General features: G+C 43.8%; 1 protein-coding gene across 1 annotated transcript in view; it reads right to left on the bottom strand.

Moving 5' to 3' along the window:
* Window positions 1–225: 225 nt before the first annotated feature.
* UCHL5 (ubiquitin C-terminal hydrolase L5) overlaps window positions 226–18,833 on the bottom strand; it is a 43,945-nt gene continuing 25,337 nt past the window's right edge. Inside the window, exons 8-11 of the mRNA XM_033960306.1 lie at window positions 17,126–17,228; window positions 16,072–16,185; window positions 6,737–6,835; window positions 226–767 (exon numbers count right to left, since the gene is read on the bottom strand). Coding sequence (XP_033816197.1) covers window positions 723–767; window positions 6,737–6,835; window positions 16,072–16,185; window positions 17,126–17,228 — 361 coding nt within the window. The 3' untranslated portion in view covers window positions 226–722. The remainder of the gene's footprint in view (window positions 768–6,736; window positions 6,836–16,071; window positions 16,186–17,125; window positions 17,229–18,833) is intronic.

The following is an 18,833-nucleotide window of genomic DNA, read 5'->3' as shown; positions in this document are numbered from 1 at the left end:
GCAGTATGCACTTTATGAAGCAAAAGAACACCATTAAGAGGCAAGAAATCAAAATACAGTTGGTTTCTCCAAACCACAGGGTTATGTCTCCCTGCATGTAAATTGGATAAAACCAGGACAGGTAGCTTGTCCAGCTGGACATGGTAAACCTGGCCATTACACAGTCCTCCAATGTAACATCTGGAACATACATGTTGAAGTTCTGATCAAAGAAGCACTTGAAGATAGCTTGCCAAAATAAAAATGGGAATATTTTTTATTATTTATACACTCATTAAACACTGGACATTGTGAACATTTTTAAAGCAGATAAAATTTATGGCTCAACTCACCAACACAGAAATCGGGAGACAATATGTGACAAGTCAGACATATAACCAGACTTGGGTAGGCTTGGGTAGACTAAATCTGAAGGGAAAGGGTGTTGTGGAAAACTGAACTTTCCTTATGTTTGTGATTTGCCTGTAAAAGAAGAGGTAGGAAAGCAGGATAAACAGAAGGATAACAATTTTCCACTTATTACATGCACATGATGTAAAGATCCCCTTTCCACATATCCTCTCAGGAAAAAAATGTATAGCTCAGATCTGTGCATCCAGGGCAGCCACTAATGTTGAAATGGGCTGCACACAGTGAAGGATCTATTTAGGAGTCCATCTTGAATCCTCCTTGCTCCAAGACAAAATTCCTCCTCTCCAATGCTCTCCACTAGACAGGTCTGATCATTTAGCTTCCTGTGCTTTCTTGGCATTCTGTTTTTCTTTTGCCTGAGGGGAAAAAATGGCAATATATTTTAAACACATTAGGTCTACCCAGCCTTAGGTTCACCAAGCGCAAAGCAATTTCTTACGGCTGGTAATTGGATAATTGAACATCCTGGTGTTCTATTGAGAAGCAATAAAAATACCTTCCCAGCAAGGCCTGAGGCACGTGAACATTCTCTCACTATCTTCCATGGGCAGGACTAGCCCTACCATTCTGAAGCAACCACAAAAGCTTACTAAGAGCCAAGAATCAGTTTCCACTAGCCTATAAAATCTTTTACACAGCTGGCTTTTTCAAGCAGAATCCTCACTTTGTCTACTGTACATGTCTGTATGCTGTGAAAGACTAGACAGGCAACATCATGAATTCATTAGATAAACTGTGAGCCCACCGGGACCGATGGCGAAATGCATGAAGTACCTGTATGTAAAACCGCTTTGAGTTTAGTTGTAAAACTACAAAAAAAATCTAGCCAATTAAGTCTTGTACATTCTGGAAAAAAAATACTGAAATCTGCATGTTTTCTGGCAAACAAGACAAGATTGTACTGCAATCATGAAGCAACGTCATTTATATTAGCTTCCAGCGTCCTTTCCAGTTCTCACAGCAATTGTTCAGAAAGGAAATTATAAAAGTAATTAAGACAGACTATATGTAACTATCTTCGCAGAGCATGCACCTAGCAAGCACACTTTTACAGGGATTAGTCACTTTTGTAAGCATTTCCACTTCCCTCTTCTGTATCTCAGCAGAAAGCCTCAGGATTGGGTGATCCAGCTGACCACCATTAGCAGAAGTACAAACATCTGTCATCACCATATCGTGGTCACAGCACTTGTCAACAGTCAGAATTGAAATACATCTAATTCTGGCTGTTTCTGACCATAAATACCCAGCGGCTTTCAAAGGAAATTATATTTATAAGACCAAGTACAATCCTGTCACAGTATCTGACATGTTTGATCACTGGAACTGTCTAGCTTTAGACCATGGTCAAAATTTAAATCTATGGGTGGAGTGAGCTCAGATTGACATCTTTGTGAAAGTCAATAAAACATAAAGGGATTCTGACACCTAATCTAATCTAGTCTTCAATTTATATTTCGGTTCATCTCCCAACGGAGCTCGACTCGGTTCACATGTAATTAAGACTAGAGTACATAAGAAAGAGAGCATAAAAGAAAAAAAGCTGAATTATCGTCAATTCTTTGATACTATGGTTAAGCCATTTACGTTTTGTGTAAACAGCAGAATTTTCAGGGCTTTACGAAATTGTTGTAGCTAGCCTATCAGTCTAATGGAGTCAGGAAGTCCATTCCACATCTCTACCAGCTTGAAGGCAAAGATTTACTAAACTTTCCTATAGATTTAATACCCTTAAAAGAAGGGAAAGATAGTTTATATCTCTGTGTATTCCTCAAATGGCAAGATCTGAAGGGGTTCCAATATAAGGGAACTAAAGGATCAAATATTCCATAGAGAAGCTTAAAGATCATGCATGCATATTTAAATTGAATGCTGAAGTGGACTGGAAGCCAGTGAAGCTTTCTCAACAAAGGAGAAACATGATAGTACTTTCGCTTCACGAATATAAGCTTAGCTGCTGTATTTTGTATCAGCTGAAGTTGTTTTAGACTGCCCTGCTTAATGCCTAAATAGACTGAATTGCGGCCACTATGGTAACGATATCAAAAAGGCAAGCCATTCTTTAAAAAAACAGATTTGTGGAGGGTCATTAAATTTGCTTGTGCTGATCACTGGTGATAACAATCGTCACATACACAGAATAAACCCCAAAATAAAAAATGAAGTTCGGAAGGAGGGATGCCCATACCCTCCTGCTGCTGACATCAAGCAACCCCTCCTCCCAGGAGCAAGAGAGATGCCTACTCCCTCCCACTGCCAAGCAACAGCTCCCCTCCAGTGGTATGCCTACTCCCTCCCACTGCCAAACAGCCCCTCAATTACCCCCCCCTCCACCAGCAGGAGGGATGCCCACTCCCTTCCGCCACCAAGCAACAGCTCCCCCCCCCCTTTAATCTTGTTTACAAAGGCCAGCCAGAGGGATGCCTACTACTTCCGGCCAGTAGGCCCACCTCTTCAAAATGGAGGGCCTTCCCCTACCCTGTGCATGCTGGGATGAGCTGGGGGCCTAAGGCTCTGATTGGCTCAGGTTGAGATGGCTCTTTCAGATGGTGACTATCCAATCCAGGCTCTGCAGGCAGCTCACCACCTGCTGAAATGCATGCTCATCCTCCTCCTGTGTATATGTAACAGAACGTTATAGATTCAGATTAACTCTGATCATGAGTTCTGAACTTGAGTGTTCCTTGGTTTCAATACCAGCCTGATCAGGTTGTTCATGGCTCTGTATTGGTGGAGTTGACTGAACATATCCTTCCCTATTTTTATGCTTCTTATGAGATCTGTGCTGAATTGCCCCCTTCTGGTACTGTGAGCCTGGGGTCCGAGGGGCAGATCCCAGATCCTGTAAGCACTATAGCCTATTCCTGTGGGTGCTTTAATAGGTCCTGTCAGGAGCAGTAAGGAGAATCTTCCTTGGATAATGCCCACTGAGGCTGCTTGTGGCTGAAGTGATGGACTTTTTATTTCATGTTTCTTATTAAAGATGTATTTTTCCTTGTGGAAAAAGAAAATCAGCGCCTCTGGACAATCATGTGGATATTTGAAAACTGAAGGAATGAGCATCTAGCACAGTGGTTCCCAAACCTGTCCTGGAGGACCCCCAGGCCAGCCAGGTTTTCAGGATAACCCTAATGAATATGCATGAGAGCAATCTGCATATAATGGAGGTGCCAGGCATGCAAATCTGCTCCTTGCATATTCATTAGGGCTATCCTGAAAACCCGACTGGCCTGGGGGTCCTCCAGGACAGGTTTGGGAACCACTGATCTAGCATGTGCAAGAGAGCCCCCCCTCCCATGCATTAGAAGCTACTACTACTTATTTCTATAGTGCTGCTACACTTATGCAGCACTGTGCATTAAAACATTCAAGCTTACAATCTAATCAGACAAACAGGAAGAGTAGGGGTGGGTTAAGGAGTTTCTCAGGCGTGGGTGCTTTGCAAGTACATGGGGATTATAAGTTAAAAGCAACCTCAAAAGTGGGCTTTTAGCCTGGATTTGAATACTGCCAGGGACGGAGCTCGAAATACTGACTCAGGCAGTCTGTTCCAGGCATATAATGCAGCAAGAGAGAAGGGGAATACAGGTAAGAGACTCTTGCTCAATGAATAAAATTCCCGAGAAGGAGTTTAGGGAGAGATGAGTAGTGATACTGAGAAGCTGCAGAGTCAATGCATTTGTACCATATTTTTCACTCCATAAGATGCACTCCCCCCCCCCAAAAAAAAAAAAAGTAGGTGGTAATAAGGGTGCGTCCAGTGCGCTTTTCACACTCCTGCCTCACTGGACGGCTGCTGATCTCTTCACCTGATCTCTTCTGGCAGCAGCAGAGCAGTGCACAAGGCAGGCATGCGCCTGCCTGGTCCCGCACCACTCTGTGAATGGCCCTGCCCAGTGCATCCTAGGGTAGGTGCAGGATGCCACTATTTTGAAGAGATGGGCCCTGAGGCAGGAGGGAGTAGGCATCTCTACTGTTGCTACTTCTACAAAAAAAGATACTAGGGGGCTCATGAGGGAGGGCGGATGATTCTTGAGCTGGGGTGCAGGTGCAGGGGCTGGGGTCTGCCTGACCACCAGAATATTTATTAAGCCTAAGGAGGGGGTCTGCTGGATCTCCAGGGATTTTTGCTAGCTGGGCTCATGCAATTTCCTGACCTTCCTGTCAGTGCTTGAATCAATCAGTGCTCAGGCACTGACAGCAAGGTTAGGTCATGAGAGCTCAGACCTGCTGGAAAAGTTTGCACACTAAAAGCTGGCCATTCTTTGCTGTATATTATACGGAGTGCTGATTTTAATACTAATGAGCTTCTTGTAATGCATTTGTACAAGATTCTCGGTGGGTACTAAGATTGGTAAAAGCCCCTGACGACCCTTTTGTGCATCAGAACATAAGAACATAAGCATTGCCTCTGCCGGGTCAGACCAGGGGTCCATCGCGCCCGGCAGTCCACTCCCGCGGCGGCCCTCCAGGTCCATGACCTGAAAATGTTCCCTATCTAACCTAAAAGTCCATACCCTATTTACTCAGATTGAGTTAACTTTCAAGTAAGACTGGCTACAATCAGTCTCACTTGCAAGGTAAGCTTTTGAGCATCAGATCCTGAGTAAAAGCGATACTGGCATGTAAAGTACTGTAATATGGACCACCACTGCCACCTGGTGTCAACAAAGAATTTCTAAGTTAAAATGCATGAGAAAAAGGCCATAATGCCTAAAAAATATTCTAAAAGGCTAGAACCAGGAAATTCTTAGCTGTGAGACCTGAAGTTATGATGCCGTTGTACAGAGCCATGGTGAGGCCTCACTTAGAGTACTGTGTTCAGTTTTGGAGACCACACTACAGAAAGGACATGCTGAGGATCGAGTCGGTTCAGAGAATGGCCACCAGGATGGTAATGGGGCTCAAGGATCTCACGTATGAAAAAAGACTAAAGAAATTGCGGCTGTACTCACTTGAGGAAAGAAGAGAACGGGGAGATATGATTGAAACGAATAAGTACATCACGGGATGCATCGAGTCAGAAGACGATATATTCGGGCTAGTGGGACCCTCGACCACCAGAGGGCATCCGCTGAAAATCAGGGGAGGGAAGTTTCATGGCGACTCCAGGAAGTACTTCTTCACCGAAAGAGTGGTGGATCACTGGAACAGACTCCCACTCCAGGTGATAAAGGCCAGCAGCGTGACGGATTTTAAGAAAAAATGGGATACTCACGTGGGATCTTTAAGGGAGTAAATTCAGGGGGGGGGATACCTGGAATGGTCAGACTTGGTGGGCTATAGCCCTTTTCTGCCGCTTTTTTTCTATGTTTCTAACCAGGCCCTTTGGCTTCCAATACACCAACACTCCATCTTCAAACAACTAATGTTAGCTTTTAAATGCTTCCACGGCATGAGCCCTGACTACGTAGCAAGGAAGCTCCCAATTTACCACCCCTCGGTGGCCCCTCCGATTGCAACTTGAATTCAGGCTGTCCAATCCTCCAGCAAACCACCTCCTCCTGGAAACAGTCCAGAAGCAATCGTACTCATACAGCATGCTTAAACTATATAACTAACTCCCTCCTGCTATCAGGGAAATTGACAACTACTGCCCTTTCAGAAGGCAGTAAAGACACTACTGTTCACAAACAACTTGCTCCTGGTCTCAAACTTTAACCGGCCGGAAACTGGCGCACCATAACTCAGGGCATCTGAATCTGTCAGCCAATACTGTGCTTTAATCTACAGCCATGCAGATACCATTCTGAGATTCTATATAGTTTGTATTCTTAGTTTTAACTAAAGCATAGGTGTTCTCAACTCCACCCCATAGCATGTGCCAAATATATATATAAAAAAAAGAGTCTCAATTTTCTGTAACATGCGTATACTGTTTCTGTAGCTTGTTAATGATCCTGTAGCATGTAGATTCATTATAGCATGTGTGTTCTTAATTTCCCCATAGCACGTATGTTATTGAAAACCATCTCAATTTTCTGTAGCTCATTATTGATCCTGTAGCTTGTATGTTATTGATCCTAAAAACTACTGTGTACGTATCCTTCTAACCCATTCTGGGCTCCTGGGGAGGACAGGATAAAGCTAAATATAGATTAAATTAAGTGCATTTGAATTTTTAATTCTTTAACACTTTGGATGTTTTTTTTCCAAAGTCAGGGAAGTGGTTTATAAAATTTTAATTGGTTATTTTTATCTAGGAGAAGTCCTGCTTTTAGACCTGTGGGATAAAGGCAACAGCCAATTACTATGAATAGAAAGGGCTAATTTTACATCGGAAGCATGCAAGTTTCAATAATGACACAAAGTACTGAAAGCATACCTTTTCTACCAGTGGTATTAATTGCTGATGTTCTGCTAATGTCTTGAGCAATTCCATGATAAAAGGCAGATAGTTATGCTTTCTTCTTATGTTTTCAACCTGAAAAAATAATTGCACACAATCATTTGAGTGGAGAGTTTCAGATTAGCTTCCACCAAGACAAGCTATAGATGCCCCAATGGAAGATTAAGTTTTTACCTTTGATAGTCATCTTTCTGTTAGTCCCTGTAGGATTCCATATGCTAGGTGTTCAATCCCAACCTGCAATCCGGGAGTTGCAGAAATCCAACACTTTTCTGAGCTTATACTCCTCCCCCTAAGACAGCACAGTTACTTACCGTAACAGGTGTTATCCAGGGACAGCAGGCAGATATTCTTGACTGATGGGTGACGGCACCGACGAAGCCCTGGTACAGACAATTTTAGAGTGATTGCACTCTAAGAACTTAGAAAGTTCTAGTTAGGCCGCACCACGCGTGCGTGAGTGCCTTCTCGCCCGACGAAGGCACGCGGTCCCCAGTTAAGATAAGCCAGCTAAGAAGCCAACCCAGGGAGGTGGGAGGGACGCAAGAATATCTGCCTGCTGTCCCTGGATAACACCTGTTACGGTAAGTAACTGTGCTTTATCCCAGGACAAGCAGGCAGCATATTCTTGACTGATGGGTGACCTCCAAGCTAACAAAAAGAGGGATGGAGGGAAGGTTGGCCATTAGGAAAACAAATGTTGTAAAACAGATTGGCCAAAGTGTCCATCCCGTCTGGAGAATGCATCCAGACAATAGTGAGATGTAAAAGTATGAACTGAGGACCAAGTAGCAGCCTTGCAGATTTCCTCAATGGAAGTGGAACGGAGGAAAGCTACAGACGCTGCCATAGCTCTAACCTTGTGGCCCGTGACAGAACCTTCCAGTGTCAGGCCCGACTGAGCAGAACAGAATTAAACGCAAGCAGCAAGCCAATTGGATAGGGTGCGTTTAGATACAGGATGACCCAACTTGTTAGGATCAAAGGACAAAAACAGTTGAGGAGATGATCTGTGAGGTTTGGTGCGTTCAAGATAGTAAGCCAGAGCACGTTTACAGTCCAAGGTATGCAAAGCCTGTTCACCTGGATGAGTATGAGGCTTTGGAAAAAATACAGGTAGGACAATGGACTGATTAAGATGAAAGTCAGACACAACCTTAGGGAGAAACTTTGGATGTGTACGGAGGCCCACCTTATCATGGTGAAAAACAGTGAAAGGAGGATCGGCCACTAGTGCATGCAGCTCACTGACCCTCCTGGCAGAAGTGAGAGCTATAAGGAAGACCACTTTCCAAGTAAGAAATTTGAAATGCGGTGTGGCCAAAGGTTCAAAAGGAGGCTTCATTAAAGCAGAAAGAACCACATTGAGATCCCAGACTACAGGAGGGGGCTTAAGAGGTGGTTTCACATTGAAAAGGCCCCTCATGAACCTAGAAACCAAAGGATGAGCCGAGAGGGGTTTTCCATGAATTGGCTCATGAAAGGCAGAAATGGCACTAAGATGAACTCTGATGGAAGCAGATTTGAGACCAGAGTCAGACAAGGAAAGAAGATAGTCCAACACCATTTCCACTGCCAGAGACAAGGGATTATGGTGATGGCAGAGGCACCAGGAGGAAAACCGAGACCACTTCTGTTGATAACATTGAAGCATGGTCGGTTTCCTGGAAGCATCAATGATAGAACGGACAGGTTGGGAAAGGAGTGAGTGAGCCGAAGTCAGCCCGAGAGATACCAAGCTGTCAGGTGCAGAGACTGTAAGTTGGGATGCAGTAGTGTCTGCTGATGCTGAGTAAGCAGAGAAGGAAACAGTGGAAGAAGTATGGGTTCCCTGGAACTGAGTTGAAGTAGAAGGGAGAACCAATGCTGCCTGGGCCACCGTGGAGCGATGAGAATCATGGTGGCTCGTTCCCTCCTGAGCTTGAACAATGTCCGCAGCATGAGCGGTAGAGGAGGAAATGCATATAGGAAGAGATTGGTCCAATCTAGGAGAAATACATCCACTGCCAGACGGTGAGGAGAGTAGAGTCTGGAGCAAAACAGGGGCAGCTGATGATTGCAAGGAGCTGCAAAAAGGTCCACTTGAGGAGTGCCCCATTGAGCGAAAATGGACTGGAGAGTCAAAGGGTCGAGAGTCCATTCGTGAGGTTGGAGAATTCTGCTGAGATTGTCTGCTAAGGAATTCTTTTCTCCTTGAATGTAGACAGCCTTCAGGAATAAGTGACGAGCTGTTGCCCAAGACCAGTTCCTTTGGGCTTCCTGACACAACAGGCGAGAGCCCGTCCCTCCCTGTTTGTTGATGTAGTACATTGCAACTTGATTGTCTGTGCAAATGAGAAGTACTTGAGGAGAGAGAAGATGTTGAAAAGCCTTGAGGGCATAAAACATTGCTCGGAGTTCCAGGAAATTGATGTGGTGTTTCTTTTCCTGGGCAGTCCAAAACCCCTGAGTTTGGAATTCGTTCAGGTGAGCTCCCCAGGCATAAGGGGATGCGTCTGTGGTGATGACAAAATGATGAGAAGGTAGATGGAACAGTAGACCTCTGGAAAGATTTGAAGATGTCAACCACCAAAGAAGCGACTGTCGAAGAGACGAGGTCACAGATATGTGTTGTGAACAAGGATCTGTCGCTTGTGACCACTGAGTCGCTAGGGTCCATTGAGGAGTACGCAGGTGGAGACGTGCGAAGGGGGTGACATGTACTGTGGAGGCCATGTGCCCCAAGAGCACCATCATGTGATTTGCAGAGATGGTAGTCTGCTGAAACACCTGCTGACAGAGATGAAGGATGGTTTGAAGGCGGTTTGATGGAAGAAACGCCCTCATCAGAACAGTGTCCAGAATGACTCCAATGAACTGAAGTCGCTGAGTTGGAATGAGGTGCGACTTGGGCAGATTGATTTCGAACCCCAACAGGCGAAGGAAGTGAATGGTCTGATTGGTGGCAAGCAGAACAGCCTGAGGTGTATGAGCTTTGATCAGCCAGTCGTCCAGATAAGAGAAGACTTGAAAGTTGTGAGAGCGAAGATAGGCCGCTACCACAATTAGGCATTTGGTGAACACCCTGGGAGAGGAGGCCAGACCGAAGGGTAACACCTTGTACTGATAATGATGTTGGTTGGTAAGAAATCGTAGGAATTGCCTGGACGTCAGATGGATAGGAATGTGTGTGTAAGCCTCTTTGAGATCGAGGGAGCATAGCCAGTCGTCCTGAGAGAGAAGAGGGTAGAGGGTGGCAAGAGAGAGCATTTTGAACTTCTCCTTGACCAAACATTTGTTGAGATCTCTGAGATCTAAGATAGGTCGGAGGTCTCCGGTCTTTTTGGGAACTAGAAAGTACCTGGAGTAAAATCCCTGACCTCTCTGATCTGGAGGAACTTCTTCGATGGCATTGAGAAGAAGGAGGGATTGAACCTCTTGAGCGAGAAGGAGGGACTGAGACTTGTTGGAAGCAGACTCTTTTGGCAGGCCTAACGGCGGAAGAGTCTGAAAATTGAGGGAGTAGCCGTGGGCTATGATCGAGAGCACCCACTGGTCGGTGGTGATTACTTCCCATCGAGAGTGAAAAATGTTTAGTCGACCTCCTATGGGCTGTGGAAGAGGACGGGAGGGAGGAAGACTGGCAATGCCCTGGAGAAGGGAGTCAAAAGGGCTGAGTCGGCTTAGTCTGAGTGACAGGCTTGATAGCAGGCTGCTGTTGCTGACGAGCCTGTTGATGTTGTTGCCGTTGCCTCCGAGGTTGAGGAGGATGAGGCTGAACCGGCCGAGCAGAAAACCGCCTCTGATATGAAGGTTGTTGTCTAAAAGGACGAGGAGGAGGAGGCTTCTTTTTATTTTTCAACAAGGTATCCCACCTCGTCTCATGGGCAGAGAGTTTTTGAGTGGTGGTATCCATAGACTCTCCAAACAGTTCGTCACCCAGGCAGGGGGCATTGGCAAGGCGGTCCTGGTGGTTCACATCAAGGTCTGAGACTCGTAGTCATGCTAATCGTCTCATCGCCACAGACATAGCCGTGGCACGGGATGTAAGTTCAAAAGTATCATAGATGGAAATTTACGGTCAGGAAGATACTTTTGAAAAGAGGCCACTTGTTGAATCAGATGTTTCAGGTAAAAAGAGAAGTGAAACGCATAATTACCTGAACGGTTGGCCAACATTGCATTTTGGTAAAGCCTTTTTCCAAATTTATCCATGGCCTTGCCCTCTCTACCAGGAGGGACAGAGGCGTACACACTAGAGCCTGCCGATTTTTTGAGGGTTGACTCCACCAGCAGAGATTCATGGGGCAGCTGGGGTTTGTCAAACCCTGGTATGGGAATCACTTTATAAAGAGATTCCAGCTTCCTAGGGGCTCCTGGAACGGTTAGAGGGGTTTCCAAATTTTTATAAAAAGTTTCCCTCAAGATGTCATGGACCTTCAGTCACAGAACAGAGAGGGAAAGCTTAGGGCTTGAACGCCTTGTTTCAGCCCTGGATGGCTCACAAGCTTCTTTATAAGTTCCCTCCTTGGCCTCGGTGTGGTTGGGTCATCCACTGGATAGCGACACATCTCAACCTCGTAATTATAGTTGCTCCAGACTGGCCTCATTGTCCATGGTATGTGAATCTCATCAGTCTTCAGTGAGACAGGAGGCTCCAACTCCCTCTTCGTTGTTACCGTCTCAGTCTGGGTCCGGTGCTCTTGCAGCATCCATAGCGCTTTACTCTTATGGCATGGCTCTTGATCGCTTAGCCTTGATATAGTGCAGTTCGTCAGATGTAGTCATCTCAACGCCTTTTCAATTAAAGATGCTCTCTACTATGGCTTTTTATGCTTTTCACAGTGGTGGACCCTGAGAGGGCTCCCATTTTGTTGGTCCAGGTTTTTCTTCCAGCTGGCATAGAGAGGGTTTTAGCACTGGCCTCTCTTGAAGTTCAGTGTGCAGGCATTTCATGCTTCTGAGCACACAGAGGCTGTAGTTCGCTTACTGCTCATCCAGCTGTGACCAGATTATGAGAGGGGTGCTTCATTTGTGACCTCCCTTGTGTCATCCTTTCCCTTTGTGGAATCTTAATGTCGTTCTTCAGGGTTTTGGGGAAGCCCCTTTTGAGCCACTGTTGGCAGCTACTCTTCTGGATCTGATGATCAAGATTGTCCTTTTGGTCACCATGGTTTCAGCACAGCTTATTTCGGTGTTTCAGGCTCTTTCCCACAGGGAACCCTTGCTCCAGGTGCCAAAGCAGGAGTTCTCCATACGGTACCTTCCTTTGTTTGCCTGCTTTTCCTTCTTCAGGTTCAGAGCGACAGGATCAGATCTTGTGCAGGTTGGATGTCAGGAGAGTCTTGCTCCACTATTTGGAGAGGGCTAATGATTTCTGACTGTCTGCTCACCTATTTGTCCTGACTGCTGTGCCTCACTATGTTTGGCTGGCATTGAGTTTCTTGATAGCTCAATGGGTTCAACTAGCCATTTTCCGTGTCTTACATCATCCGCAGCAAGCAGCTTGACCTTGTGTCCTCTGCTGCAAACACAGCCGTGGCTACCCTCAACGTTGCATAAGCAGACGGAAAGGCGTCTGCGAGAGGGATCTTGTGCCCCCTTGACCAGTTACGTATACTGTGGCTTTGACAGAGTACTCGCACCGCTGCTCCTTCCAGAGTGGGCTGGAGAGCGAATAACTGCAGCCAAATCGCCTGGAGCTCCAGATGACTGATCAACAAACGCTTCAGACAAGGAGTCTACTGCCCCTGAATGGAGCAGTCCTTGCAGTGAGCACCCCAACCCAACAGGCTAGCATCCATCATAATAGACATCCACTCAGATCTGAAGAAGCCTGCCCTAGCGGAGAGCCTTCCCCTGAAGCCAACAGTTCAAACTGCTGTGAGCTGGCTCCATCCAGGGGAGCAGCATCTGAAGAGGATGACACTGCGGACACCACTAAGAGAGGAGGGACTCCTGTAAAGGGCACATTTACATTGTAGTCCAGGGGACTGCCTCCAAGAAGGCTGTCAAGGCCCCCATCACCTGCAGACAAGGCCAGGCCGCAGGAGCTGGACAATCCAGATCTCTGATCTGGAGTTTGTAGTTCATGTCTGCGTGCCTCGGGAAGAAACACATACCACCCTTCTCATCAAAGAGAAGGCCCAGAGACTCTAAGGACTGGGACAGCGTCAATTGGCTCTTTCAGAAGTTGACAGTCCAACCTAAAGCCTATAGCAGAGACATTCAATAGACTTCTACACCGATTGCTTGCAGAAATTGAAACTGGATTATAGCTCTAGCTCTCAGTCTAAGGGGGAGGAGCATGTGCTCAATAAAGTGTTGGATTTCTGCAACTTCCAGATTGCGTGTTGGGATTGAACACATAGCTTATGGAATCGGATGGGATGTAACAGAAATGCTTATTGGTAGACTGGTAACAAGGATGGAAAGCTTTAAATTTAGTCATCAGCTCTTCTAGAACATTACTAAACCACATGAACATACAAGTTAAATACCCATTGAGAGATATTAGGTCCCTTCTTCAGACCAGGAAAAGCGGGCTTTATAGTGAAAGAAGCCTATTTGCTATTCCCATCCTTCCGCGCACTAAGTACAGCAACTGGAAGGAAGGATGTGCAGACTAAACTAACTAAAAAAACAGAAGTTGTGAACAAGCTCAGGATAAACCACTCTTCCACTATTTACAGTTCTTCACAAGCTGAAAAATATAAAATCCCCATGAGCCTATGCAATAAAGTGCCTTCAAGCTTTGCATAGTGTTAGCGCAGTTTAAGAACATAATTTTTAGGGGGCATGATACAAGGGTTTTGCATACAAGCTAACTCTGAGCAAACCGTGAATTTGGATCAGAGATTTTTAACCAGTGTGAAGAGGTCAATAGGGTATGGAGAAGGGTCATGAAATCTAAGACAAATTATCGTTTGTAAACAGTCATTTTATTAAACATTACAGTATTTCTATTTCACTTTTATCCAAAGCGGATTACAAATATTACATACATAAAACACTTAAAATCACAACATATAAATCTCATTCATAAACCTATCAACAGTTTTTTTTCTCAAAACTTGTGCTGTAAAAAGGGAAAAAATTGAAAGTTAATGCTTCAGAGGCTGTATGTTAAGTGGCATATTTCATCTGACGCAAAAAAGATGTTTGATCAACATGTTCTGTTGCTGAAAATACATTGGCAGTCTATTCCACTCTGATGGTCCATCATATGAAAACACACTTTTTCTTATAGATTCATAGTGCAGAGATTGCTGAGGAACACAGGGATCTTAATGGTACATAAGGAAGCAAGCATAGAAACATGATGGCAGATAAAGGCCAAATGGCCCATCTAGTCTGCCCGTCCACAGTAACCATTATCTCTTTCTCTCCAAGAGATCCCACGTGCCTATCCCAGACCCTTATGAATTCAGACATAGTCTCTGTCTCCACCACCACTTCAGTGAGACTGTTCCATGGATCTACCACCCTTTCTGTAAAAAAGTATTTCCTTTGATTACTCTGGAGCCTATCACTGCTTAACTTCATCCTATGCCCTCTCATTGCAGTTTTCTTTCAAATGAAAGAGACTCGACTCATGCACATTTACTTTTTCACATTCTATTCAGTTCAATGGGTTTTTTAAGCTAGATCTTTTATTTCACCTTAGTTTCTATGGGCGTCTCACCATAAGGAGTTTTGGTGGTTTTATGCGTTCCGTGTCCTTTTAGCTCAGTTTGCTCATATGATACAATTCTGTTCAGTATGTCAATGAGAACAAAAAAGTCAAATTTCATCAAGCAATAATAAACTTCTATTGATTATGACAGGAGTCGCTATGCAACATATCACCAGTAACTGGAAAAATTACAATAATCTTAGCTATACATTCTGGTGGAATTCGTTGTGCCACATTTACAAAATGGAAAGAACAATTGCCATACAGAAAGGGAATTATAATAATTTTAAAAAGATTTGGGGGCCATTGACAAATTATTGTAATGATTAGACATCATTTTCCACTGACAGTATATTTATACATAGGGAAGAGGGGGGATGGTATAAAGTTCTATTAAAGGTTTAATCAATAGATAAGAATACAATATTTATATGATCTTTGATTGAAATTTTTGTGGGAAGGGTGGGTAGGGAGGGAATAAATTTATGTATTTACGATGACAATAGAAAAAAATTCAAGTGATGTGTAAAAGTTTTAAATGATGTAATTGTGTACTTGATGTAAGATGAAAAAATGAATAAAGAATTTTGAAAAAAAAAGCTCAGTTTGCTCTCTATTTTTTTCTCGTTTTTTCTTTAGTATCTTGGAGGTTTATCTACATCATTGTAGAGCCGTGCTGTTGCCCTTTTGCTAGTCAAGCCTTTCTATTTAGTTCCTCTTGTTTTATTCTGTTTTGTTCAGGCTGACTAAAGATATGGTTGTTAAATACAGGTTCAAAGTTGTTGTTTGTGCCAGTTAAACCATTTTGTATTTTCGCTTTTTCATTAAGTATATAATACACACTAGTGTTTGCCTCAATAGACACAATTTGTATCAATTTTTGTTTCTTTGGCTGTTTTCTGTTTCATTTCGCGTCTGGCCTTACATTAGTGATTACGCACGGCTTTAGGTTACTTAAGATTTTGTCCACATCTGTCAGACTGTATTATTACATCTTGGTATGTAACCAGTACCCCTTTCATCTTTCTCCTTGCAACTTCTTATCACTTCACCCCCTTTTGTATGACTTTCTTTATAACTTCCATTGTGTAAGCACAAATTTTTATATTAAATTCACAAATTCATATTAAATTCACAGCTCCTTAACATCAATACCATTGGTTCTCTATTAGTATTCTAACCCGTATGTGGTTATGCCTCTTCACCAATCAAATGTACACACGGTTCTCTTCTTTTTTTTTGCATCTCACTGTTGCTTGTAGTTCACATCTTATTGGACACCATTTATTATTCAAAACATTAACGCATATTTTCTGTAATTCATATCCTAGGATCCCTGAAGAAGGCGTGTTTAGCCGAAACAAGGCCCGTGTTGGGTCCTCTTATGATAAATATGGATAGAGTTTTTATTATGTTTATTGTTTTTGTCAAGAACACTTTGAATAAAATTACGACCAAAGGTCCGAGAACACTGAGTTTCCACAGTCTCGTTTGTTTGGATTTGCTTAACTTTCCAGATTCCTCTTTAAAAGCAGAGGCACCTAACCTGGAGAAAACAAAATGCAGGTAAACACACACACAAATTCTGAAACATGAGAGAATCTTTCATAAAGTGTGACTTATTTGCTTAGAAAAGACATGCATCTATCAATCCTACCTTGTATCTTTTCAATTTTTGGTTTTCTTCATCAATTAGCAGCTGGTATTTTGCAACTTCTGACTGTATAGAACTTAGCAAAGTGCTACTCTGATCCGTATCCATTGGCTCTTCCTAGGATTGAATAAATAAAAAAAATCAAAACCTGACCAAAATAAAGGGGATGACAATGCACAAACATGCTTCCCTTTCCTATTTTACATTGGTCTTTGGTAGCATCTTGTTTTCCACTGTACTTACCAAAAGATTAGGTTCTTACCAAGCGGCCCCCAACATTACCTCCTGCACCAATTCATGCACGCCACTAAGAACTAGGTCTAAAATTGCTTCGCCTCTTGTCAGTTCCTGAATTGGCTGCTCCATAAAGCATTTCATCAAGGAATTTGATCTCCCTAGCATGCCCTGATCTTACATTTACCTAGTCAATATTGAGGAAGTTGAAATCACCCATTATTATTGTGTTACCCAGTTTGTTAGCCTCCCTAATTTCACAGCAGAATGGTTTAGTGATCTCTTACCAGTTTAAGCTTTCTCTATCCCATTTCCTTTCAATACACTGCCCTCATTCTTCCTCTCCCCATCACAATTGCCAATATACAAAAATGTATATACTCGTTCCCTCCCCATTCTTCTCATAAAACCCAAAACCTTTTTCATAACCTTCATATCCAGCAGACTCTCTCTCACACAAACTTCTATCCCCCTTCACATAATTTCTCTTCCTCTTTCTCCTCTATCAGTCTCTTATCGCTATCCCCCAAGCCCCTGCTCTCTCCAGCACATTAACAGACCACCAGATCAATACCTGCTGTCTGGGATGGATGGTTATTCCGAACTATACCATTTTGCTACGAGTTCAAAGCAGCATTTGTGGTCTAGGAAGCAGAGAACATCCTACAATGTGCTGCAGCTCTCTTCCTACTGGCCTGATTATGTATATATAGGATAGCACCACCTCCGACTCAGCTCAGTCTCCTGTAGTTAAATCTGCAGGGACTTCAAATTCCACAACCCTTCTTACAGGTGCAGAATCATGAAAAACTAAGTCACTGACCTCTGCAAGCTGTCGTTGTAACTCTGTTATTTTTTGTTCATAAATCATTTTCCTGTCAGAAACAATGGCCATCAGATTGAAACGGATCTCCCCCTCGCTGTATCTGAAAGAGAAAAATGCAGGTTAATATAGGTCAATTTAAAACAAGGTTGCTTTTTAACCTGAAACTTTCAAAGTTCTATACTCTAGCAAGGGTACAAAATTTCAAAATGGAACACTATAAATATCAGCTTTTTAAAACACTAGTTTCAATCTGCAATGACCACTACCAACTCTTCAGCAGAGGACAGAGTGCTTTTATACTACAATTCGACCTAAGCAGCGCCTTTGACTTAGTAGAGCATCACAACCTTCTTTCATACCTGGATGCTATTGACATCACAGAAACTGTCCTAAATTGGTTCAAGGCTTCATACCAAGTCTTCCATGATGACAAATTCTCCCCTATCTGAACCACTCCCTGAGAGCATGGAATCAAGGGTGAAATACTCATGTGGATTAAAAACTGGTTGGTGAATAGGAAACAGAGAGTGGGGGTAAACGGACAATACTCGGACTAGAAAAGCATCACATGGAGTGCTGCAGGGTTTGGTGCTTGGACCCATGCTCTTCAACAAATTTATAAATGACCTGGACATTGGTAAGATGAGCAAGGTGATTAAATTTGCAGACGATACGAAGCTATTCAGAGTAGTGAAGATGCAGAAGGATTGCGAAGACCTGCAACGTGACAAACACGCTCGAGAAATAGGCTGCAGCATGGCAAATGAGGTTTAACGTGGATAAGTGTAAGGTGATGCAAGTCGGTAACAAAAATCTTACACATGAATACAGGATGTCTGGTGCAGTACTCAGAGAGACCCCCCCACCCCCCCCAGGAAAGAGACTTGGGAGAACTGGTCGCAAAGTCAATGAAGCCGTCCGCGCAATGTGCGGCGGCTGCAAAAAGGGCAAACAGAATGCTAGGAATGAGTAAGAAGGGGATCACAAACAGATCGGAGAAGGTTCTCATGCCGCTGTACCGGGCCATGGTACGCCCCCCCACCTAGAATACTGCGTCCAGCACTGGTCGCCGTACATGAAGGACATGGTATTACTCGAAAAGGTCCAGAGAAGAGCAACTAAAATGGTTAAGGGGCTGGAGGAGTTGCCATACAATGAGAGAGGACATGATCGAAACATTCAAAATAATGAAGGGAATAGGCTTAGTTGATAGACAGGTTGTTCACCCTCTCCAAGGTAGAGAGAACGAGAGGGCACTCTCTAAAGTTAAAAGAGGATAGATTCCGTACAAACGTAAGGAAGTTCTTCTTCACCTAGAGAGTGGTAGAAAACTGGAACGCTCTTCTGGAGGCTGTTATAGGGGAAAACACCCTCCAGGAATTCTAGACAAAGTTAGACAAGTTCCTGCTAAACCAGAACGTACACAAGTAAAGCTAGTCTCAGTTAGGGCACTGGTCTTTGTCCTAAGGGCCGCCGCGAGAGCAGACTGCTGGGCACGATGGACCACTGGTCTGACCCAGCAGCGGCAATTCTTATGTTATGTTCTTACTGTCCCCGATCCTGTTCATCATACTTATGTTCACTGGGGAACCACTTTGCCTCATTGGGTGTTAAGAGTTATAGCCGATGATATCATGGTCCTCCTCCAATACCTACTCTGCCTTCAAAGGAATCAAAACGAATCAAAGGGGTTATCCAAACTATA

The sequence above is a fragment of the Geotrypetes seraphini genome, chromosome 10 (assembly GCF_902459505.1).
Source record: "Geotrypetes seraphini chromosome 10, aGeoSer1.1, whole genome shotgun sequence".
Classification (NCBI taxonomy): domain Eukaryota; kingdom Metazoa; phylum Chordata; class Amphibia; order Gymnophiona; family Dermophiidae; genus Geotrypetes; species Geotrypetes seraphini.
The sequence above is the reverse complement of the archived record's forward strand: the minus strand, read 5'-3'. Positions and strand labels throughout refer to the sequence as shown.